Source organism: Oncorhynchus gorbuscha, linkage group LG15, assembly GCF_021184085.1.
Source record: "Oncorhynchus gorbuscha isolate QuinsamMale2020 ecotype Even-year linkage group LG15, OgorEven_v1.0, whole genome shotgun sequence".
Taxonomy (NCBI): Eukaryota; Metazoa; Chordata; class Actinopteri; order Salmoniformes; family Salmonidae; genus Oncorhynchus; species Oncorhynchus gorbuscha.
Genome location: NC_060187.1, coordinates 74220469 through 74245837, shown reverse-complemented (window position 1 = coordinate 74245837; position 25369 = coordinate 74220469). Strand labels below are relative to the sequence as shown.

The window sequence follows — 25369 nt, the reverse complement described above, 5'->3', positions numbered from 1 at the left end:
TTGATCATCCATGTATTTCTATGTATATGTTCTTATTCCAATCCTCTACTGGGATTTGTGTATATTAGGTAGTTATTGTGGAATTGTTAGATTACATGTTAGATATTGCTACACTGTCGGAACTAGAAGCACAAGCATTTCGCTACACTCGAGATAACATCTGCTAACCATGTGTATGTGACCAATGTGACCAAATTTGATTTGGATTGGATTCACCTGTTTGAAGACTACCTGCTGAAATCTAAAAGAGATGAAAAGGTTCAAATATATATATATTATATCCAGTGGTCTGGTGCAGTGTGGCCAGTGGCATATCTTGTGAGGAGGAGGAGAAGGAGGATGTACAGCATGTTGAGAAGTAAAGAACCTGACTGGATGGGGACAGTCCAAAAGCCACCCCAACTCTTGGAGCGAAGACTGTGTCCTCTGTTTGAGGGCCTGAATTGACCCCAATGTCCACCGTGACCGGCCTGGACTGGCGTCTCACTGTTATGTAATATTGTAGTGGCTGGAGAGGCTGTGCTGACAACTCTCCAAGAGCATCGCCCCACAGGGCTATAACTGATGGAATCAATGCTGTCATTTCAACCCACAAAAATTAATGTGATGTTGAATCAACATGGAAGACAAAAAAATTAGCATAAACGTAAGAGTATTTAGTCTGTTTTTAAACAAACTTTTAACCTAAGTCAATGACACTGTCATTTGTATTTGTTGATTTCACTTTGAATACTCGTTAGTTGACAACTCAACCAAATGTAAATCAAAACTAGACGTTGAGTCTGTTTTTAAACAAACTTTTAACCTAAGTCAATGACACTGTAATTTGTATTTGTTGATTTCACTTTGAATACTCGTTAGTTGACAACTCAACCAAGTGTAAATCAAAACTAGACGTTGAGCTGACGTGTGTGCCCAGTGGGGCTATTTTCCTTATTGTGTTTCTCAGTACAGTACTGTGCTTCTTCAATGCACTTTCTTACTGGAAGTTCTGCACTAATTGAATATGTGAAGGACAGTTCCCGTCCCGCTAATCTTTGATGATGCTTAAATGTATGAGTACCTTGAGAATTATATATATTTTTTATTTCAACTTTTTGCGTACAATTTTTGCTGCATTCCCTACGTTTAAATGTGTACAATTCATTGAAAAGGCGACATCATTGAAAAGTCTCCAGGGTCACATTTGGGGAATGCAGTACAAGACGGGGTATAGTGCAAAAGAGAGACAAGCAGACACACAGGCATAGAGAGTGGATGTCAAAAAGAGAGACATGCAGACACACAGACATGGAGAGAGGCTGTTAAAAAGAGAGAGATGCAGACACACAGACACGGAGGGAGGATGTCAAAAAGAGAGACATGTAGACAGGGAGAGAGGCTGTCAAAAAGAGAGACATGTAGACAGGGAGAGAGGCTGTCAAAAAGAGAGACATGTAGACAGGGAGAGAGGCTGTCAAAATGAGAGACATGTAGACAGGGAGAGAGGCTGTCAAAATGAGAGACATGTAGACAGGGAGAGAGGCTGTCAAAAAGAGAGACATGTAGACAGGGAGAGAGGCTGTCAAAATGAGAGACATGTAGACAGGGAGAGAAGCTGTCAAAAAGAGAGACATGTAGACAGGGAGAGAGGCTGTCAAAATGAGAGACATGTAGACAGGGAGAGAAGCTGTCAAAAAGAGAGACATGTAGACAGGGAGAGAGGCTGTCAAAATGAGAGACATGTAGACAGGGAGAGAGGCTGTCAAAAAGAGAGACATGTAGACACGGAGGGAGGATGTCAAAAAGAGAGACATGTAGACACGGAGGGAGGATGTCAAAAAGAGAGACATGTAGACAGGGAGAGGCTGTCAAAAAGAGAGACATGTAGACAGGGAGAGAGGCTGTCAAAAAGAGAGACATGTAGACAGGGAGAGAGGCTGTCAAAATGAGAGACATGGAAAAACACAGATATGGAGAGAAGCTGTCAAAAAGAGAGACAAGCAGACAAAGACAAGCAAACACAAACAGAGAGAAATAGAGAGACAGACAGATAGACAAACACCAGCCGTCAGGCTATAAGACAGACAGACGAGAACCACGAACACAGAGACGATTGAGGCAGACTGACTGACAGTGAGAGAGACTAGTCTGGAAGACAGAACAAAAAAGGAAGTGACGTGGCCCACATGTGAGAGCCAGCAAACAGAGAGAGAGAAAGAGCGGGTGAGAGAAAAAAAAAGTGTAGTGCGCAAGATATGGAACAAGGAGGTCATGAGCAGAAGGGTGTGGTCGACTAACGGTTCTTAATGGTTCCTGACTGACACATAGAGGAATGAGACCGTGCATGCTGCTCTGGAACGAGCTCTGGAACTACGCGACAACTCAGGATGGACACCAAGGTGAGCTGAATGACTTTCATTTGGGACTCAAAGAGGAGAGGAGTAAGCGAGGGACATCGGCACTCATGAGAAAGGGAGAGGGTAAGATATGTGAAGTGAGAGAGCCTGTGGCGGATGTTCGAGATGGACGGACAAACAGACAGATACACAGAAAGATAAACAGACAATGGGTGAGTGAGTGAGAGAGATAGAGACGGTCAGACAGGGGGTTAGAGGGGCGAGAGAGTCTGGTAGAGAGGCTGGGTGAGAGACAGTCTGGTAGGGAGGCTGGGTGAGAGACAGTCTGGTAGGGAGGCTGGGACAGCCCCAGGCGAACAGGCCCTTGCCTGACATATGCTTCAGAGGCTTCAGAGTGAAATTAGGACTGGCGTGACCCGCTAATCTGAGCTGTCAAGCCTCATGATGCCCACTGACGCTCACCTGTCACCGCCTCCCCTCAGGACATGCTGCCATCAGAATAGGTCAGGGGATCTCAGCTAGGTACTGATACAACACCAAAACACTCCTCTGCCTTCCTCCGTTCCTGCCTTCATCCACCTCGCTCCCTGCTCTCCATCCCTCTAGAACAAGTAATCCTTGGGTTCCTCGTTGGTTTACTCATGTTATTTATCTGTATACACTACTGCTTTTTGTCAGAACTAAAAGGTTGTCAGGGTGATTGCGATTCTACTCAGAGTGAATGTGTTTACTTGTTTGCCTGTTATTTTATGTCTATGATTACCATATGGTGCAGATGAAGAGCAATTAGAAAAAGCTGTTATGACCCTGTACAGTAGTTGTGTGTCTCAGAGAAAGTGCTGAGAGTAGCAGCTGATTGCTGTAAGTGTTGCTGTTATGACAGATCCTCATTCTGCAACTAGATTGTTTTGTTGGCAACACTAAGGAGTTCAGAAATGATTTACAGTATATGTGATCGCAGCGACCTCAAACTTCCCCCTCAGCTAAATTAGGGCCATGTGCTGTGTGATATGTGTAACTATACAGAAATCATGGCTTTCAGTTGGAAAAATGGAAACAGGGCTTCAGTATAATTCCATGGTTTAGAAAATGTGAGTGCACTCATCCAGTTTGTATATCATATTATACGTTTCGTTTGAGATTGTCAGCCATCTTCATTGTGTGAAAAATGTGCTTGACTGCACTTTGGTGTGGGGGTGAGAAGTGGTAGAAACAAACGCTATGAGTACATTTTCCTGTGTTTCAAAAGACATGTTATAAGGGCACAAGGCAATACCCAGATGCAGACATGGGAGGCAGATGGTTTGAGTCTTGATATTTATTAAACAATCCAAAAGGAGTAGGCAAGAAAATGGTTGTGGACAGGCAAAAGGTCAAAACCAGTTCAGAGTCCAGGAGGTCAGGGCAGGCAGAATGGTCAGGCAGGCGGGTACAGATTCCAGAAAACAGGCAATGGTCAAAAACCGGGAGGACTAGCAAAAGAGGATAGAAGCAGGGGTACTGGGAACCCGCTGGTTGACTTGAAAAACATACCAGACGACCTGGCACAGAGAGATAGGAAACACAAGGATATATACACCAGGGAAAAGCAGCTCCTCGGGGGGGGGTGGAGACAATCACAAGACATGTGATACAGTACAGGGTGTGACACATGTAGCCTCAGTGACTGACATAAAACCAGTAACACGGCTACTTCCTCTTTATACAGATATAAGTCATGGGCCTACATGAACGCATCCCTTGTTCCACACAGTAGCTCTTAGTGTCTGTCTCGTTGTGTAGAGTACCATTAGAAAACCATTAGGGAATCATTACAAAACTATTACAGCTACTGTAAATATAGGGGCTGCTTCTGAAACCTGTTACTCAGCACTATAATGGGCAGAGAGAACATTAGTGAGTGTGTGTTTACGTGCAGCGGGAGCACACAAACAAGCAGGGCGTTAATGAAGGTTGATAGATGTGTGGTTGTCATGTGTCTGTTGTAATCTATTGTGGGTATAGCAGATGTGCCTGTGTGGCTGCCTCTAAGTGATCTGTATTCATTGCAGTGTCACCTGTGCTGCCTAAGGGCCTTTGCTTATCTTGCAGATTTCCAGCTGAAGTAGTAGTCAGCTTAATGCTGTATTAATTACAGACCCTGCTGAAACTCTGTACCACAATGAATCTCTCACTCACATCTATCTCTCACTTCTTCACGTGCTCTGTCTTTCAGATTCAGCTGAGCTGGATGGCAATATGTCTGTTTCTCACACTACCAGGTAAGTCATAAAAAATAACCATTTATTTCTCTCTCACACATACACATGCGTGCACCGACGGTCACACACACTGTTCTCATTTATAAACGTACTGTATACACACTCTCTCCCTTTCTCATCTCAAACTAATATGTGTAAACCAGGGGTCTGCACCTTTCCTTGCCCAGGGACCCCCATTATATGTTAGCAAAACATGTTTTTTTCTTCAGATGTTTTGTCTTATCATCCGGTGAATGATAATGAGAAGGACAAGTAATCAACATTTCAAAATGAATACATTTGGTAGATAGGTTTTCATTATTTTGACCCCAACACATTATAATTGGAAAAAGTGTAAACTCTATCATAGCCTATTAGTTAGAAAGGTAACTCCAAGCTAGAGCTGCGACGATTGTAGAATTTTGGGTAACAATTAAATGTAATAATCAAATCAAATGGCCACAGTTCATAATTGTCTCAAAAACAAATGGTTTTGACCACCTCAAACTTTTGGAAACCAAGCTTCTCCTCCCAACTGTGCCGTTCTGCTCGTAAAATGATTACTAATCTACTCTCTCCATGTAAAATGAAAACTGCTATTGGGTGAGCTATATCTACTTGAATATAAAGTTCAATCTCTCCCTTCTCCTAAAATAAATGTATAACAATAATTGTGATGATTATTATACGACAGATGTGCCAGCCCTACTCCACATACAGTACATGTTGGTAGCAGCTGTTTAGCTGGTTAAACAAAGGTTAGCAATTTGTTGACAGAAATGTTTGTCCAAGTCAAGAAAGCTTGCCAGCAGCTAGCGTCATTCACCGCGACTGGTACTCTCTGGAGTTTTTTCAAAGCCTATGTCAGATACTCCAGGGAGTGTAATGAGCTCCAATGAGTTTAATTTGCTCAATATTAGAAGTTGAGAAATAAAGACATCATTAAAAAATAATATATTCCCCTCTTTTCTAAAGTAGGTATGTATTTAAAAAATAATATATTCCCCCCTTTTCTAAAGTAGGTATGTATTTAAAAAATAATATATTCCCCCCTTTTCTAAAGTAGGTATGTATTTAAAAAATTGTTCAGTCTGTTGTTGCAAATGACATTCATAAAAACCTCTACATTTTTGCCATATATTTTTGCAGACCACCTGCAGCACCTCCGCAGACCCCTAGGGGTCTAAACAGTCCCGAGCCACAGTTTTTTCAGTGACATCTCTCCTCTGAACCACATTGTAAATATCTCAAATTACCTCACAGGGATTCAGCAACAGAACCGATTTCCCTGATAGAAAATAGATTAAGTTCTAATCACATTTGCTTGTGGGAAACCAGTGGGCCCATAGTGAGCTTGTAGCGATTCATCACAGAGTAGTTAATTGGAAGGTATTGATGGGGAGCAGAGTGTGTACAAAGGCCTGCTTCTCCCGTCTCTCAGGGCCAGGAAAAGCCACATCTGTGTTGGCCAGAGCAGCCCCTTCATAACAACGCTGCACTAAATTCACACCAATCTATCTACCCAGCTAACAATTCTAGGGAGAGATAATGTTTTTATGATGTTACCCTTAATGTTCCTTTAATGTTTGAGTGTCCAGTTTTCCGTAAGTTAGGGTAACATTCTATCTTTGTGGGAAAAAACCTTCTGCGAACCTTTTCAGCATGTTTTGGCGTTACCGAGCCAATCAAGGCCCTGATTGGTGAACCACTGATAGCTCCTTGTCTGTTCGCAAGTGATACTTGCGAAAAGTAAACTTAAGTATTTGACACACTTTGACATACACTATATACACAAAGTATGTAGATCCTCTTCAAATTAACAAATGTGGTTATTTCAGCCAAACCCGTTGCCTGCAAGTGTGTAAAATCGAGCACACAGCCATGCAATCTCCATAGACAAACAATGGCAGTTGAATGGCCTAACTGAAGAGCTCAGTGACGTTCAACATGGCACCGTCATAGGATGCCACCTTTTTAACAAGTCAGTTCGTCAAATTTCTGCCCTGCTAGAACAGCCCCAGTGAACTGTAAGTGCTGTTATTGTGAAGTGGAAAAATATATGCGCAACAAAGGCTCAGTCGCGAAGTGGTAGGCCACACAAACTCACAGAACGGGACCACCATGTGCTGAAGCACGTAGTGTGTAAAAATCTCCTGTCCTCTGTTGCAACACTCGCTACCGAATTCCAAACTGCCTCTGGAAGCAACGTCAGCACAAGAACTGTTCATCTGGAGCTTCATGAAATGGGTTTCCATGGCGGAGCAGCCGCACACAAGCCTAAGATCACCATGCGCAATGCCAAGCTTCGGCTGGAGTGGTGTAAAGCTCGCAGCCATCTGGAGAAGTGGAAACACTTTCTCTAGAGTGATGAATCCCGCTTCATTATCTGACTGTCTGACAGACAAATCTGGATTTGGCGGATACCAGGAGAACGCTACCTGCCCCAATGCATTGTGCCAACTGTAAATTTTGGGGGAGGAGAAATAATGGTCTGTGGATGTTTTTCACGGTTTGGGCTAGGCCCCTTAGTTCCAGTGAAGGGAAATCCTAACTCTACAGCATACAATGACATTCTAGATGATTCTGTGCTTGCAACTTTTTGGCAACAGTTCGGGAAAGGCCCTTTCCTGTTTAAGCATGACAATGCCCACATATATAAAGCGAGGTCCATACAGAAATGGTTTGTCGAGATCGGTGTGGAATAACTTGACTGGCCCGCACAGAGCCCTGACGTCAACCCCATCGAACACCTTTGGGATGAATTGGAATGCTGACTCATGCCAGGCCTAATCACCCAACATCAGTGACCAACCTCACTAATGCTCTGGCTGAATGGAAGCCAGTCCCCTCAACAATATTCCAACATCTAGTGGAATGCCTACCCAGAAGAGTGGAGGCTGTTATAGCAGTAAAAGGGAAACCAACTCCATATTAATGCCCATGATTTTGGAATGAGATATTTGACTTTTGGACTTCTAGTGTATTTGAGTGAGAGTTGACTAACAAAATCAATGATTACTACAAGTTTAGACAGCTGGCCGCTAGATTTAACAAAATATATATGCTGACATGGGATCATTTAGTGACTGTCAGTGACTGACATAACAAGAGAAAAACTGCTTACACAAAACTAAAATTGCACCTTGTGTATACTACTATTTTTATTCTCAATAGTAAGTTGAGACCCCAACTGAGTTCCTATGATTTACTTTTGGTACAGTATAGTTAGGCTCTGTCCAAAAGAAACCTTAACCCCTCCTCCTTTGGCACTCATGTAGATGAAACAGCTCAATAGGTGTACGCAATAAGTTGAGTGCACTTTGGAGTAAATCTCAGCTCTGATAAAAGTACCAAAACTATATAATTGATCATATTAATTCAGGAATATCATTTAAACAGCTTAACATGCCCCAACAACATTAGACAACTATAGAAAAAGCTCTTAAAATACTGAAGTCAATCCAATCATTGAGATCACAGTACCGTGAACCAAGAGGTTGTGAGTTCAAATCCCATGTCGAATAATTATTGTGTAAATGCACAATCACAATGTAATCATCTATTTTAAAGTGTGTAAAACATGTAAGTTAAAAGCACTATGTTAAATGCACTGTGTGTGTGAGTATCCCTCACGTTCACAATAGACAAAGAGCTATCAGTGGTTCCCCATTTAGGCCCTTGATTGACTACAACATTAACATGTGTAATTCAACTTTTTAGGGGGGGGGGGGTGTCGTGGAAATTTCCTCTATTTACCAAATCATGGGAGCAAACCACACACACAAGTCAGAGTTAGTTATCAAAATCCATCTTTAATTATATGAGCTCTATCACAATCCTGTGACTCTCAGGTAATTCAGTGTCTCTCAGTGAATTATCTGAGAGCCCCATTACAATGCAACTGCATTAACAGCAAAGAACACACATAGTCAGACAGCATAGACATAATAAATCGTTCAGCTTTGTCTCCTTACTCAAACCCCAGAACCATAAACCAATCCTCCATATCAACAGGCACATATCAAATCCATCCTATCTTGACAAGATCACAGAGACACACTGACTGGCACACAGACATTGTGGAGCCAAGAGATACACGCTTGATGACACTTTGACATCTCCCCTCTCTGCAGCCCATGCAACTTACTCTTGACATAGAACAGATACTGCAACCCTGCCACAGTATTATACAAAAATACCCTTCTGATGAGAAGTTACGTATAAACATGTGATGAATATAAAACATCTTACCAACCAATTCTGATTATTCCACGGCAGGGGACATTTATTTGGGACCATCAGGTGACATCCTGACAACTGATACACAGAAATGTTCCAGCAACGTTCCCATGAAAAGTGTCTTGAACAATATCTTATGTTCTGAGAACATGGCAACCATGTTTGGTGGGACGTTGATGGAATAGTCTCATAACACAGAAAACTGGACACATGAATGTTCTTGCAACCATACCATGAAACGTGTCTAGAACATTGATATCTTTCATTCTGAGAACATGGTAACCCCATTCTGGGTAAGTTATATTTGACAGTAAGGCAATTGTTTCTTGGAAACATTCCTTGCACTTCACCAGAACAGTCCTATGAAAACATTACTTAAAATGGCCTAATGACACTCTTAAGGGAATGTTCTCTAAAGTTGTGGGAACGTTTGTTGTTAGCTGAAAAAACTCCGTCCCATTGTCCCTCCCTCCCTCTGGCTGTGTGTGGACACATTCTCAACCCTGGCTGCTGCTAGGAATATATTACTCAATTGTTGTGGAGAATAATTTCAGCAGTAGCCATGTTTTGTGCTTCTGACTGTCTTGTAATGTGTTGTTTAGGTTTCACCCAACTGTTTTGTTTGTGTAATAGTTGAAAAGCCATTAGTTTTCTGTCAACAGGGTCCCTTGCTCAGAGCCCTGCCACCACACACCCCAATCCACTGGTGGAAGTGACTCTTTGTCATTTCTAGGTGATGTCACATGGGGCTATTTCCTATTTCTCTGTATCTTTCCACCTGCCACATCTCCCCGTTAATCTCAAGGACTTCACTCTTAATAATAGGACCTTCTTTTAAATCTTTTTCACCGGCAGGATGAATGGAAATCAGTGGCCGTATACCATGAGCAGCAAGCTCACCAATGTTTGTAATTACTTTGTCCTCCTCCTTAAACTAGCTTTGGTTCAGTTACTGTAATCATTTTGAGGAGTTACTGTGACTTGTGAAATAAATCACACTTTTAGTAATGTATTACTTATTTCTGACTATTTCATTAATGGAACTTGCGACAGAAGAATTTGTACTTATTATTTGGAACACTACTCCTCTTACACCGTTTAAGATAGAAACGCCATTCAACCTTTAAAACGTGCAGGCTGGTCAGGACCAGTGTGATTGTATACAACTTTTTGAAACCATTTATACCTTTTAACCTATTAAGCTTCTAATAAACCTCATCCACTTTAATGGGATTTCTTCTACATTCTAAAGCTCCCATTGTTAAATAGCCACTGAACATTCCGATTGGCAAGTGTGTTTTTCTGTTGCTCATTTGAAAAACGAGATTTCAGTTTTACCGGTGTTTTCTCACCGATTTCATGTTTGGTTAATTATTTTTGTCCCCCATGAGACACTATAGACTATGGAAGCCTATTGAATGAATCTAAGATAACTGAAGAAATCTGTAATAAATTTGAAGTTTTTGCCAAAGATGTTTTAGTTAGCAATTTTACATCTAACTAAGGTGTTTCTCACTGTCTATTATATTGAATGGAGAGCAATCACCACAGCTGTTCACACTATGTTAGTGGGCAAATGGACATCATCAACTCAAAACCCAACTTTCATTTACCTGTTGTAACGCACGGGTGTTCCAAACTCTGTCGCAGACGAGACTGACTTTATGACCAAAATTATCCTATTTACACTTTGTAGTCTATTTGACACAATAATAACTGTTTGTGACTCATATCAATACCACAAAGGCCATTTTCAAATGAATTTTTAAAGGCAGTGACTCTTTAAAAACTCCCATTCTGAAACTGTGACTTACAACATTCTATTCACTGTAAACAATGTGACTTTTGACACAAATCAGCTACTTTGACCACTTTCTCAACAAGCTAGACAAAACAAAATCTTAATCTATTTCTCTCCTATTTAGATCTGATATCAGAACAGAAATATCTTCTACCAATCAAACGATATATCTGTTTGTTATCAAATCAACTTCCTTTTCCTCTCAATTTTTACAAACAACTAAAATTTTGACCACTTTCCCAGCAAATAAGACACAAATGTAGATGGTATGACATATCATTCTACTTTTCTGCAATTCAATTCTGATATCAGAACATAAATATCTTCTACCAATCAAACAATGGAGCTGTTTTAGTAAAAGCATCAAGTACTTTTCCTCTCAAACTTTTGAAAATACTGCCATTTTGACCATTTTCCCAAGTTAGACAAGAACGTAAAGCGTATGATATCATTGTCTACTTCTCTGATATACAAATGTTAAATCAGAATAGAATATATTCTACCAGTCAAATGATACAGCTGTTTCAGTAACAACTTTGACAACTTTCTCCCAACTTTTCAGAACTACATTAATGCCCACTTTCCCAACAATTTGGACAAAAACGTAGAGCATATGAAATCTTCTAGTTTTCTGCTTTTCAGATCTGAAATCAGAACAGAAATATATTTTACCAATAAAATTATAGCACTGTGGGAGCAAATAAGACTGATTATGCCACACAGCTTAACCCAACCCACTAAACTAACCCATTATGAGAAGCCCCACTGACACAAGCCAAACTGTAATAGCGACCCCATGTACTGTAGCACCTATGTGAACTGAGCCACAATAACAATTAGCCACAATAGTAGAATCGTCAGTTTGCCTTCAAAAAAAGCCCTGCATTGAAACTGATGTAAACTGATACAAATAGTGGAATCATGCCATATTTGGACTAGATTAGGCAAAAAAAAGTTGGAATGTTGTTTTAAATTAAACAAAATACAATAATTTGTTAATTTGACAAATTACCTAACCAGTCAGCTTATTGTGCGTATTGAACATTCATAGTGCACTGTAATGTCTAACCTAGGGATTGTGCACTCATGATATAGGGTATCAGCCTACTTGGTGACACCCACAGAAGATAATTTTGAACAGTTTACACAAATATTAGAGTCTTGGGTTTCCTGTCCTTCTCCTCTGGTAAGTAAATTCAGTTAATAAAAAAAGAGTAGGCTTTGTGTTGATATTCTAATAGTCAACATTACAATGCCTTCTGAAAATATTCACACACCTTGACTTTTTCCACATTTTGTTACATTACAGCCTTACTTTAAAATTGATTCAATAGAAAAAATCCACAGCAATCTACTACACAATACCACATACCACAAAGCAAAAACAGGTTTTTTGAAATGTTTGCAAATGTGTAAAATAAAATGGAAATGCCTTCTTTACATAAGTATTCAGACACTTTTCTATGAGATTTGAAATTGAGCTCCGGTGCATCCTGTTTCCATTGATCACCCTTGAGATGTTTCTACAACTTGGAGTCCATCTGTAGTACATTCAATTGATTGGACATAATTTGGAAAGGCACACACCTGTCTATATAAGTTCCCACAGTTGGTAGTGCACGTCAGAGCAACAACCGAGCCATGGCGTCGAAGGAATTGCCCGTAGAGCTCCGAGACAGGGTTGTGTAGAGGCACAGATCTGGGGAAGTATACCAAAAACATTTCTACAGCATTGAACGTCCCTAAGAACACAGAGGCCTCCATCATTCGTAAATGGAAGAAGTTTGGAACCACGAAGAATCTTCCTAGAGCTGGCTGCCTGGCCAAACTGAGCAATAGGGGGAGAAGGGCTTTGGACAGGGAGGTGACCAAGAGCCCGATGGTCACTGTGAAAGAGCTCCAGAGTTCCACTGTGGAGATGGGAAAACCTTCCAGAAGGGCAACCATCTCTGCAGCACTACACCAATCAGGCCTTTATGGTAGAGTGGCCAGACGAAAGCCTCTCCTCAGTAAAAGGCACAGCCTGCTTGGAGTTTGCCAAAAGGCACCTAAACGCTCTCAGACCATGAGAAACAAGATTCTCCTGGTTTGATGAAACCATGTGAGAACTCTTTGGCCTGAATGCCAAGCATCACATCTGGAGGAAACCTGGCATCATCCCTACTGTGAAGCATGGTGGTGGCAGCATCATGCTGTGGGGATGTTTTTCATTAGCTGGGACTGGGAGACTAGTCAGGATCGAGGCAAAGATGAACAGAGCAAAGTACAGAGAGATCCTTCATGAAAACCTACTCCAGAATGCTCAGGGCCTCAGACCGTGGCAAAGGTTCACCTTTCAACAGGACAATGAACCTAAGCACACAGCCAAGACAACACAGAAGTGGCTTTGGGACAAGTCTCTGAATGTCTTTGAGTGGCACAGCCAGAGCCCGGTCTTGAACCCGATTGAACATATCTGGAGAGACCTAACAATAGCTGTGCAGCAATGCTCCTTATCCAGCCTGACAGAGCTTGAGAGGATCTGTAGAGAAGAATGAGAGAAAATCCCCAAATATATGTGTGCCAAGCTTGTAGTGTCATAACCAAGAAGACTCAATGCTGTAATCGCGGCTAAATGCTTCAACAAAGTACTGAGTAAAGGGTCTGAATAATTATGTAAATGTGATATTTCAGTTTTATATTTTCCTAAATTAGCAAACATTTCTAAAAAAATGTTTTACTTTGTCATTATGGGTTAATGTGTGTGGATTGACGAGGGGAAAAGACAATTTAAACAATTTTAGAATAAGGCTGTAACGTAACAAAATGTGGAAAAAGTCCAGGGGTCTGAATACGTCCCGAATGCCCTGTATACTGTAGAGAATCATTTAACCATCTAAACCGATGTGAAATTATATTTTATATTTTCCACAGCCACAAATCTTGTATTGTCAGTTGTTCGAAGCTGGTGTACAAAACTCAAAGTAAAAGATGCAAAAACTCAACTTGAAAACCGGAACCGTATATATAGCACACACAGAACTGATCTACCACTTCTTAGACCTGCTTTCAATGAAGAATGACAGACCTACAGTATAACTCACATATCTATGTGAATTTGGTCAGGTCGCCCAAGAAGTTGCATTTTGCTGCTTTAACGTTACTGATTAGAAACTGCCTTCTGAAAAAGGCAATTCATGTAACCTATTTTTCATTTGTTCTGTATTCTAGACCTATACTTGGGATATAGCTTTAAACAAAAAATAAGTCTGCTTGAAAAAGTAAATGATATGATTATGGTCTCTGTCATGCTCTGAACTGTAGGTGTGCCTACACATGCCTCCTGTCCTGTTGAGCTCAACCCTCCCAGAGTAGTGGTGAGATATGGAGACTCCGTCTCAGTCAACTGCACCACATCCACAGACCCCGAGGGGATGGGGTGGGAGGTCACGTTCGGAGGTATAGGTTTGCAAGAAAATGTCAGCTTTGTCACCTGGACTGTGGGAAGCCTCATGGACTGGACAATAGAACCTAAATGCTACATCAATCTACAAAATGAAAGTCAGTGTACTGAGATTCTCCCTGTCATTCTCTACAGTAAGTTGTTTTTCTTTTTCTTATATTTGTGAGTTTTGTCAGTAAAATCCATTATATTTCACTATGTGTAACTATTTTGTCTCTAGAGACTCCAGACAGCGTGTCTATCTCTCCTCTGAGCCACTCTGGTCCAATGATGGAGGGGAAGGAGTACCAGCTGCAGTGCGACATCCAGAACATCGCTCCTCTACAGAACCTGGTTGTGAGGTGGTACAAAGGCAATGAAACTATAGAGACTCAAACGTTTAATGACTCCACAAAGGAACTAGTGAATATGTCCTCCACTATCACCATCACCCACAAGAGATATGAGGGTGAAGTAGAGTACAGATGTGAGGCAGAGCTGGACCTGGGACCAGAGGGACCGAAACCTACTGCCTTGTCATCAAAACCTCTTAATGTTACTGTTTACTGTAAGTCTGTTTGTTTCCTTTTGGGGGTTGGTGGAATAAAGGGACTTGTTAATGGGCTGAGGGATTATTCTATTCCACATACTATCTTCTACCAATCAGATTATACCACTGGGGGAGCACATAAAACTGATCATGCCACACAGCTCACCCCAACCCACTAAACTAACCCACTATAACAACTCCCACACTCACTAACCAAACTACAATAGTGACTCCACTTACTATAGCTAACCCATGGCCTACCTACCTAAAACATTCAGAATTACTACTGCAATGCACTGCTACTAGTACTTCTGGGTTACTTACTACATCCTAGTCCCCCACTAAAGGCTACTGTCAACTATTTATAAAACAGTCACTGCCTCTACTATACCAGCCTCAATTTGTCAACACTAACAAACTTCTAGACTTCTTCCACTAGATGCAAAATAATAGCCTAAAACTTTTTTATAATTTCTTATGACTAAAAGTGTAGTAGTCTGACTGTAGTTATTTACGGTGAAATATGTATAGTCGTGGCCAAAGGTTTTGAGAATGACACAAATGTACATTTTCAGTCTGCTGCCTCAGTTTCTATGATGGCAATTTGCATATACTCCAGAATGTTATGAAGAGTGATCAGATGAATTGCCATTAATTGCAAAGGCCCTCTTTGCCATGCAAATGAACTGAATCCTAAAAAATAATTTCCACTGCATTTCAGCCCTGCCACAAAAGGACCAGCTGACATCATGTCAGTGATTCTCTCGTTAACACAGGTGTGAGTGTTGACGAGGACAAGGCTGGAGATCACTCTGTCATGCTGATTGAGTTCGAATAACAGACTGGAAGCTTCAAAAGGAGGGTGGTGCTTGGAATCATTGTTCTTCCTCTGTCAACCATGGTTACCTCCAAGGAAACACGTGCCGTCTTCATTGCTTTGCACAAAAAGTGCTTCACAGGCAAGGATATTACTGCCAGTCCGATTGCACCTAAATCAACTATTTATCGGATCATCAAGAACTTTAAGGAGAACGGTTCAATTGTTGTGAAGAAGGCTTCAGGGAGCCCAAGAAAGTCCAGCAAGCACCAGGACCGTCTCCTAAAGTTGATTCAGCTGCGGGATCGGGGCACCACCAGTAAAGAGCTTGCTCAGGAATGGCAGCAGGCAGGTGTGAGTGCATCTGCACGCACAGTGAGGCGAAGACTTTTGGAGGATGGCCTGGTGTCTAGAAGGGCAGCAAAGAAGCCACTTTCTCCAGGACAAACATCAGGGACAGACTGATATTCTGCAAAAGGTACAGGGGATAGACTGCTGAGGACTGGGGTAAAGTCATTTTCTCTGATGAATCCCCTTTCCGATTGTTTGGGGCATCCGGAAAAAAGCTTGTCCGGAGAAGACACGGTGAGCGCTACCATCAGTCCTGTGTCATGCCAACAGTAAAGCATCCTGAGACCATTCATGTGTGGGGTTGCTTCTCAGCCAAGGGAGTGGGCTCACTCACAATGTTGCTTAAGAACACAGCCATAAATAAGGAATGGTACCAACACATCCCCCGAGAGCAACTTCTCCCAACCATCCAGGGACAGTTTGGTGACGAACAATGCCTTTTCCAGCATGATGGAGCACCTTGCCATAAGGCAAAAGTGATAACTAAGTGGCTCGGGAAACAAAACATCGATACTTTGGGTCCATGGCCAGGAAACTCCCCAGACCTTAATCCCATTGAGAACTTGTGGTCAATCCTCAAGAGGCGAGTGGACAAACAAAAACCCACAAATTCTGTCAAACTCCAAGCATTGATTATGCAAGAATGGGCTGCCATCAGTCAGGATGTGGCCCAGAAGTTAATTGACAGCATGTCAGGGCAGATTGCAGAGGTCTTGAAAAAGAAGGATCAACACTGCAAATATTGACTCTTTGCATCAACTTCATGTAATTGTCAATAAAAGCCTTTGACACTTATGAAATGCTTGTAATTACACTTCAGTATTCCATAGTAACATCTGACAAAAAATATCTAAAGACACTGAAGCAGCAAATTTTGTGGAAATTAATATTTGTGTCATTCTCATAACTTTTGGCCATGACTGTACTTTTGACAATATTTCACCTATTCACTTTAGTAAAATATTTAAATGCCACAATTTAAAGGATATACCACTTATTTCTGACTTGTTATAGTTATTTGGAACACCACTCCTCTTACACCGTTTAAGATAGAAATGCCATTCTATCTTAAGTTTCTTTCATACAACTTTTTGATAACATTTATCATTGCGAGCTCACAGAACAGGGCTCCGGGCAGCCGAGCGGAAATGGAGGAAAACTCGCCTCCCTGCGGACCTGGCATCCTTTCACTCCCTCCTCTCTACATTTTCCTCCTCTGTCTCTGCTGCTAAAGCTACTTTCTACCACTCTAAATTCCAAGCATCTGCCTCTAACCCTAGGAAGCTCTTTGCCACCTTCTCCTCCCTCCTGAATCCTCCCCCCCCCCCCCTCCTCCCTCTCTGCAGATGACTTCGTCAACCATTTTGAAAAGAAGGTCGATGACATCCGATCCTCGTTTGCTAAGTCAAACGACACCGCTGGTTCTGCTCACACTGCCCTACCCTGTGCTCTGACCTCTTTCTCCCCTCTCTCTCCAGATGAAATCTCGCGTCTTGTGACGGCCGGCCGCCCAACAACCTGCCCGCTCGACCCTATCCCCTCCTCTCTTCTCCAGACCATTTCCGGAGACCTTCTCCTTTACCTCACCTCGCTCATCAACTTATCCCTGACCGCTGGCTACGTCCCTTCCGTCTTCAAGAGAGCGAGAGTTGCACCCCTTCTGAAAAAACCTACACTCGATCCCTCCGATGTCAACAACTACAGACCAGTATCCCTTCTTTCTTTTCTCTCAAAAACTCTTGAACGTGCCGTCCTTGGTCAGCTCTCCCGCTATCTCTCTCAGAATGACCTTCTTGATCCAAATCAGTCAGGTTTCAAGACTAGTCATTCAACTGAGACTGCTCTTCTCTGTATCACGGAGGCGCTCCGCACCGCTAAAGCTAACTCTCTCTCCTCTGCTCTCATCCTTCTAGACCTATCGGCTGCCTTCGATACTGTGAACCATCAGATCCTCCTCTCCACCCTCTCTGAGTTGGGCATCTCCGGCGCGGCCCACGCTTGGATTGCGTCCTACCTGACAGGTCGCTCCTACCAGGTGGCGTGGCGAGAATCTGTCTCCTCACCACGCGCTCTCACCACTGGTGTCCCCCAGGGCTCTGTTCTAGGCCCTCTCCTATTCTCGCTATACACCAAGTCACTTGGCTCTGTCATAACCTCACATGGTCTCTCCTATCATTGCTATGCAGACGACACACAATTAATCTTCTCCTTTCCCCCTTCTGATGACCAGTTGGCGAATCGCATCTCTGCATGTCTGGCAGACATATCAGTGTGGATGACGGATCACCACCTCAAGCTGAACTTCGACAAGACGGAGCTGCTCTTCCTCCCGGGGAAGGACTGCCCGTTCCATGATCTCGCCATCACGGTTGACAACTCCATTGTGTCCTCCTCCCAGAGCGCTAAGAACCTTGGCGTGATCCTGGACAACACCCTGTCGTTCTCAACTAACATCAAGGCGGTGGCCCGTTCCTGTAGGTTCATGCTCTACAACATCCGCAGAGTACGACCCTGCCTCACACAGGAAGCGGGCAGGTCCTAATCCAGGCACTTGTCATCTCCCGTCTGGATTACTGCAACTCGCTGTTGGCTGGGCTCCCTGCCTGTGCCATTAAACCCCTACAACTCATCCAGAACGCCGCAGCCCGTCTAGTGTTCAACCTTCCCAAGTTCTCTCACGTCACCCTGCTCCTCCGCTCTCTCCACTGGCTTCCAGTTGAAGCTCGCATCCACTACAAGACCATGGTGCTTGCCTACGGAGCTGTGAGGGGAACGGCACCTCAGTACCTCCAGGCTCTGATCAGGCCCTACACCCAAATAAGGGCACTGCGTTCATCCACCTCTGGCCTGCTCGCCTCCCTACCACTGAGGAAGTACAGTTCCCGCTCAGCCCAGTCAAAACTGTTCGCTGCTCTGGCTCCCCAATGGTGGAACAAACTCCCTCACGACGCCAGGACAGCGGAGTCAATCACCACCTTCCGGAGACACCTGAAACCCCACCTCTTTAAGGAATACCTAGGATAGGATAAAGTAATCCTTCTCACCCCCTCCCCCCTTAAAATATTTAGATGCACTATTGTAAAGTGGCTGTTCCACTGGATGTCATAAGGTGAATGCACCAATTTGTAAGTCGCTCTGGATAAGAGCGTCTGCTAAATGACTTAAATGTAAATGTAATGTAAATGGACAAGCCTAATCAATTATGGGCACAGTTGACCACCCCCTTCCCTGGCACTCAATCTTTCTTCATTTTCAGCTTTAAAGTTTGACTTCCCAATGGCACATGTTCAAAGTGGATGGCCTATGATAATCTCCCAATGTCTGAGGAATAATCAGAGTTTCCCCAAACAGACTGATGTCTCACCTGGGCCGGATCCACCTTTACCACCCCTTATGTCTTGTCCATTTGCCAAGCAGTATACCAGCAACATGAGAAGTTTGGAATGGATCTCTCTCCATGCTCACTCCACGTGGACTCCTGTCACTCTCCTGAGAGAAAAGGCACGAGAGAAAAGGCAGTTGATAGCGTCGACTGTATGCTCCCGCTCAGCCCAGTCAAAACTGTTCGCTGCTCTGGCCCCGCAATGGTGGAACAAACTCCCTCACGACGCCAGGACAGCGGAGTCAATCACCACCTTCCGGAGACACCTGAAACCCCACCTCTTTAAGGAATACCCAGGATAGGATAAGTAATCCCTCTCACCCCCCCCCCCTTTAAGATTTAGATGCACTATTGTAAAGTGACTGTTCCACTGGATGTCATAAGGTGAATGCACCAATTTGTAAGTCGCTCTGGATAAGAGCGTCTGCTAAATGACTTAAATGTAAATGTAAAAATGTAATTTATACTTTTTAAACTACTAAACTTGCTGTTCTCCTAAAACAACTTCATCCACTGTAAAGAGATTTCTTCAACATTCTAAAGCTCCCATTGTTGAAAACTCCCAAGGCTTCCAACATTCTATTCACTGTAAACAATGTACCTTTTTACACAAGTCAGCTCTTTCCCAACAACTTATACAAAACCTTAGAGGCTATGAAATCTTAGTATAATTTCTCTGCTATATACAGTGAGGGAAAAACGTATTTGATCCCCTGCTGATTTTGTACGTTTGCCCACTGACAAAGAATTGATCCGTCTATAATTTTAATGGTAGGTTTATTTGAAAAGTGAGAGACAGAATAACAACGCATGTCAAAAGTCTTATAAAATGATTTGCATGTTAATTAAGGAAATAGGTATTTGACCCACTCTCAATCAGAAAGATTTCTGGCTCCCAGGTGTCTTTTATATGGGTAATGAGCTGAGAATAGGAGCACACTCTTAAAGGCAGTGCTCCTCATCTCACTTTGTTACCTGTATAAAAGACACCTGTCCACAGAAGCAATCAATCAATCAGATTCCAAACTCTCCACCATGGCCAAGACCAAAGAGCTCTCCAAGGATGTCAGGGACAAGATTGTAGACCTACACAAGGCTGGAATGGGCTACAAGACCATCGCCAAGCAGCTTGGTGAGAAGGTGACAACAGTTGGTGCGATTATTTGCAAATGGAAGAAACACAAAAGAACAGTCAATCTCCCTCGGCCTGGGGCTCCATGCAAGATCTCACCTCGTGGAGTTGCAATGATCATGAGAACGGTGAGGAATCAGCCCAGAACTACACGGGAGGATCTTGTCAATGATCCCAAGGCAGCTGGGACCATAGTCACCAAGAAAACAATTGGTAACACACTACGCCGTGAAGGACTGAAATCCTGCAACGCCCGCAAGGTCCCCCTGCTCAAGAAAGCACATATACATGCATGTCTGAAGTTTGCCAATGAACATCTGAACGATCCAGAGGACAACTGGGTGAAAGTGTTGTGGTTAGATGAGACCAAAATGGAGCTCTTTGGCATCAACTCAACTCAGAGTGTTTGGAGGAGGAGGAATGCTGCCTATGACCCCAAGAACACCATCCACACCGTCAAACATGGAGGTGGAAACATTATGCTTTGGGGGTGTTTTTCTGCCAAGGGGACAGGACAACTTCACCGCATCAAAGGGACGATGGACGGGGCCATGTACTGTCAAATATTGGGTGAGAACCTCCTTCCCTCAGCCAGGGCATTGGAAATGGGTCGTGGGTGGGTATTCCAGCATGACAATGACCCAAAACACACGGCCAAGGCAACAAAGGAGTGGCTCAAGAAGAAGCACATTAAGGTCCTGGAGTGGCCCAGCCAGTCTCCAGACCTTAATCCCATAGAAAATCTGTGGAGGGAGCTGAAGGTTCGAGTTGCCAAACGTCAGCCTCGAAACCTCAATGACTTGGAGAAGGTCTGCAAAGAGGAGTGGGACAAAATCCTTCCTGAGATGTGTGCAAACCTGGTGGCCAACTACAAGAAACGTCTGACCTCTGTGATTGCCAACAAGGGTTTTGCCACCAAGTACTAATTCATGTTTTGCAGAGGGGTCAAATACTTATTTCCCTCATTAAAATGCAAATCAATTTATAACATTTTTGACATGCGTTTTTCAGGATTTTTTTGTTGTTATTCTGTCTCTCACTGTTCAAATAAACCTACCATTAAAATTATAGACTGACGATTTCTTTGTCAGTGGGCAAACGTACAAAATCAGCAGGGGATCAAATACTTTTTTCCCTCACTGTAAATCTGAAATCATAACTTATACCAATCAAAATTGCTCCGGCAAAGAGGCAATGTAGAACTCGCTGTGTTAACACATAAACAGCTAACTCTCACCTTCCACCCAGATGCTAAAGTTACCTGTTGCGATCTAACTAGTCAGCCCAGACAGAAGCACAAAACAAACAATAATATATTTAAAAAGTTATAACTTTAGTATTGATTTCAATCAGGCACTGAGGTTATCTACCTAAGAAACACAGATATCCAATTGACCAGTGAGAATTCTCAAAATGTGAGCTTTTTCTCCTCAGCTCACACAAACAAGTCGACAACACCCACGGCTAAGTCCTTAACCACCGCAGGTAAACAACAAACCTTATATTCCCTCCTTGACATGTTGGAATTACCTGTTCCCAGAAAAATAAACACCCATATTGGTAATCCCTGAAAAACACTACAACACAGCTATAGTGAATGGAAACTTTGCTATGAAGAATCTCCCATAACCAGTTCTGTCTTTCACGTCAAGGGTGCATGCAATTTCAAATCGAATTAGCTCTGTAATTAGCAAATGTTACATTCCCCTTTCTCGTTAAGATGGACAGGCAGTGGATTTTGCAGCACTTGACAAGGACACTACTGATACGCTTTAAAACGTGTAATTAGACTGACCCGATTTCCTATGAGAGTCGTGCCATTGAAATATGCTGAAATTCTATTTAAAAAAAGTGAGAGTTACATAAAAGGAATGCACCTGGAATTTAATGAGAAGTAATTATGTACAGGTCCATGTGACAGAGATAAGGACTCAAAATGCTGACAGAGAACCATCGCTCCTCTTGTTGCCTGGGGTAGCAAAGACCTTTCCTAGCCTAACTTTTCCTTAAATCTGGAGTTTTTTTTTGTTTTTTTGTTAACGTTATCTCACAGCACATTTGACAGTATCACAATTCCCCGTCTCCCAAACAAAACCCTTAGAGGAGTTGTGAAACAGAAACAGAGCACCTCAGCTCGCTGTCTCTAACTTGTCCTCAGATTAATGCTTGATTGTGGCTGATGTACGAGATAAGAAGTCTCCGAGTGTGTCCCTGTGCAGGCTTACGTAAGGGTTGAGATGTGGCTTCAACAACACATCAACTGGACCAGATCGCTCTGTTGTCATCTCATTGTGTTGTTGTTCCCACCTCTTTGTTGCAGGAATATAGGCTACACCTATTATGCTCTAAAAACACACAATTCAAGTAGTGATATTGTATTTTTCTTTGATCACAGATGCAAGGTGGGATGAACCATTCAATTATGGTAAGAGGATCTGACTTTTTTTCCGATGTGCACAAATATAATGATCAACCAAGCAGCTAATATCCACTTATCAATACCACAATGCCTCCAAACATGGGTTACAATCACATGGTAATAGACTCATCTATGTGTCACTGTGTCTGTGCTCAGACTACTACTTCCTCCGTGTTGTCGGTCTGTCTTTGGCTGCAACGCTCTTCATCCTGGGTATTATAGTCATTAGCTGTGAGTAGAAAACATTTACCCTCCGTGTCTCTTTGCTTTGTTGTATTCACGCTGTTGGTACTGTACTGTTATCATAAAAACAGCTCTTTCTATCACTCTTATTGTCTTCCACTCTTTCTTTCTCTCTCGTTCTCTATCACACAGGTGATAAAGTATGCCGGATGCCTAGGTGTCATGTGGGCACAGGGAAGTGAGTAGTCCTCTATAGCCACTTATATCAATGTGACACACACTCAGGCACACATCCAGTATACACCCAACCACACACGTCACCTTCAGCTTCACATACTACAACTGACACAACTGTGGTAACGCTTTTGTGGCTCTGACCTCATTATGGAACACAGGCCCAATCATGCACCAGAATTTGTAATGGAGGTGTTCCAGTGAAGTGACTGACTATAAAGGGACAACGTAAAAAGCCAAGTGGACCAGCTGGGTTGCAATGTTTAGGGATATCATTCTGTGTTGGTATTGAATGCTACTGTATTCTATCTATACCATGAGTGAGTATCTGTGTGCCTAGATGAGTTTATGTAGATACAGTACTATGAACATGGATAAATCACTGTATAGAGGAAGTGTCTAAAGTCAGTCTTGACATCAGTCATAATCACTGAATGGATTGCTGACTTAGATCCTATTGTTGACAAATGGCTTAAAGCATTGTTTGGCTGTATTCGATTGGTTCGTCAGCCATGTACAGTTCTGTAAATATTTGTTTTCATTGTTTGATGAATTGATGTTAGAATAATCAATGTTTGATTAATTTAAATTTGATAATCTGACTTTAGATGAATTGACCCTGGATAATATGACTTTAGATGAATTGACCCTGGATAATCTGACCTTAGATGAATTGACCCTGGATAATCTGACTTTAGATGAATTGACCCTGGATAATCTGACTTTAGATGAATTGACCCTGGATAATCTGACTTTAGATGAATTGACCCTGGATAATCTGACTTTAGATGAATTGACCCTGGATAATCTGACTTTAGATGAATTGACCCTGGATAATCTGACTTTAGATGAATTGACCCTGGATAATCTGACTTTAGATGAATTGACCCTGGATAATCTGACTTTAGATGAATTGACCCTGGATAATCTGACTTTACATGAATTGACCCTGGATAATCGGACATTTCATTAATTGACGTCATGTGTTTTTTCCCAGGTCGTACCAAGTGGCCAGAGAGTAGTGAGGGAACAAACGTGTTACTGAGTGGCCTCAAGACACCAGAAGAGTTCATCAGAGGGACATGGTGAAACAACACTGATGCAACAGACCTTATCGGCCATGTGCGTGTGTATGTGTGTGTGAAAACGTTGTTGGACAAAACTCTGCAGCTCTCATTTCAGAGATAAGAACGTGAGATGTGTTTCATGTGCCTTTCCCACAGACTGCAAGTGAGACTCACCCAACATTATGAAATTACCCCTCCCTCACTCTTCTAAAGACTTACCTGTAGTTTTGAATGCAAGTTTTATTATACTTTGGCAATCATGTTTTAATGTATATTTTCAAATGCTTACAAAATGTTACAGAATACATACTGTAGATGTTACGTAGCTCAGAGGCGCCCCCAAGAGCACCGGAAGAGGTATTGATCCTTTTTTTCTCATATCCCAGACAGCAAATTTCATGCCTAGCTTTTCACAGATTTCATGTTGATTTTATCTGTAGATTTGTCACCAACGTGGATGACATTTTCTCTAATAAATCACATACATGTCCTGTTCATGGTCTCATTTCCACAGATATTATGGAGGTCCATCATGCCTCTGACAGCCTCATCTAACGGAACAGTCCCTCTGGTTCCGGGTAGGGAATTGCCAATACTACATGCCAAAGGCACAATACAGACATAGGTGTCTGAGAAGCTTCTCTGTTCTACCTTTAAATGGAAATTCCTTAATTATTTTCATTAATGCACTGTTAATACAGATCCAATGTTTTGCATGTCAACAGTCAAGTTTTCAAGATATTGGACTTTCAAGAAGCAAAGTGTCACTGGCCACATGATTGTCCTTATAACAGAACAGAGAGGTGGAGAGAGAATAAAGAAAATTAAAAACTCCAGAATAAACCATGGACAAATGAGTCACGCTGACAAGTGAAGAATAGGGGCATTATTTTCTTGTTAGTCTTTGTTAAATGTTATTTCCATTACCGAATTCAACTTTGAAATTAACATTAATTGCGAGTCTGGCTGGATAATGACAAGATGAGTCATGTTTGAATTCTGGTTTCCACCTCCTCTATCGAACAGCCTGCTCAACTCTAGCCAAGCTGTTTCTATGAAATCGTTTAAAATCATTACCTCAGAAACGGCCAAGCCTCATACAATAAGCCTCATGAATAAAATGGCCCTGAAAAACATTCCACTATCTGTTAATCTTCAAAATACCTCTAAAGTTATCAGGATGTAAAAATAAAA

At 42.3% G+C, this 25369-nt stretch overlaps 1 protein-coding gene across 9 annotated transcripts; it reads left to right on the top strand.

The window, feature by feature from the left end:
* The first annotated feature begins 2192 nt into the window (after positions 1-2192).
* On the top strand, positions 2193-25369 carry LOC123997995 (intercellular adhesion molecule 1-like). Of its 9 annotated transcripts, XR_006832209.1 has the most exons (10): positions 2432-2551; positions 4555-4600; positions 13923-14195; positions 14282-14608; positions 21707-21757; positions 22668-22697; positions 22848-22922; positions 23067-23112; positions 24106-24532; positions 24690-25369. XR_006832209.1 is itself a non-coding variant. In XM_046302779.1 (9 exons), the coding sequence occupies exons 1-9, from the start codon at positions 2370-2372 to the stop codon at positions 24128-24130; spliced, it is 885 nt and encodes a 294-aa protein (XP_046158735.1). In that variant the 5' UTR covers positions 2193-2369; the 3' UTR covers positions 24131-24666. The 9 variants fall into 9 exon arrangements, 8 of the variants coding, with proteins under 8 accessions (XP_046158735.1, XP_046158731.1, XP_046158732.1 ...); XM_046302779.1 differs by lacking the exons at positions 2432-2551; positions 24690-25369 and adding an exon at positions 2193-2381 and having other exon boundaries at positions 24106-24666; XM_046302775.1 differs by lacking the exon at positions 24690-25369 and having other exon boundaries at positions 24106-24666.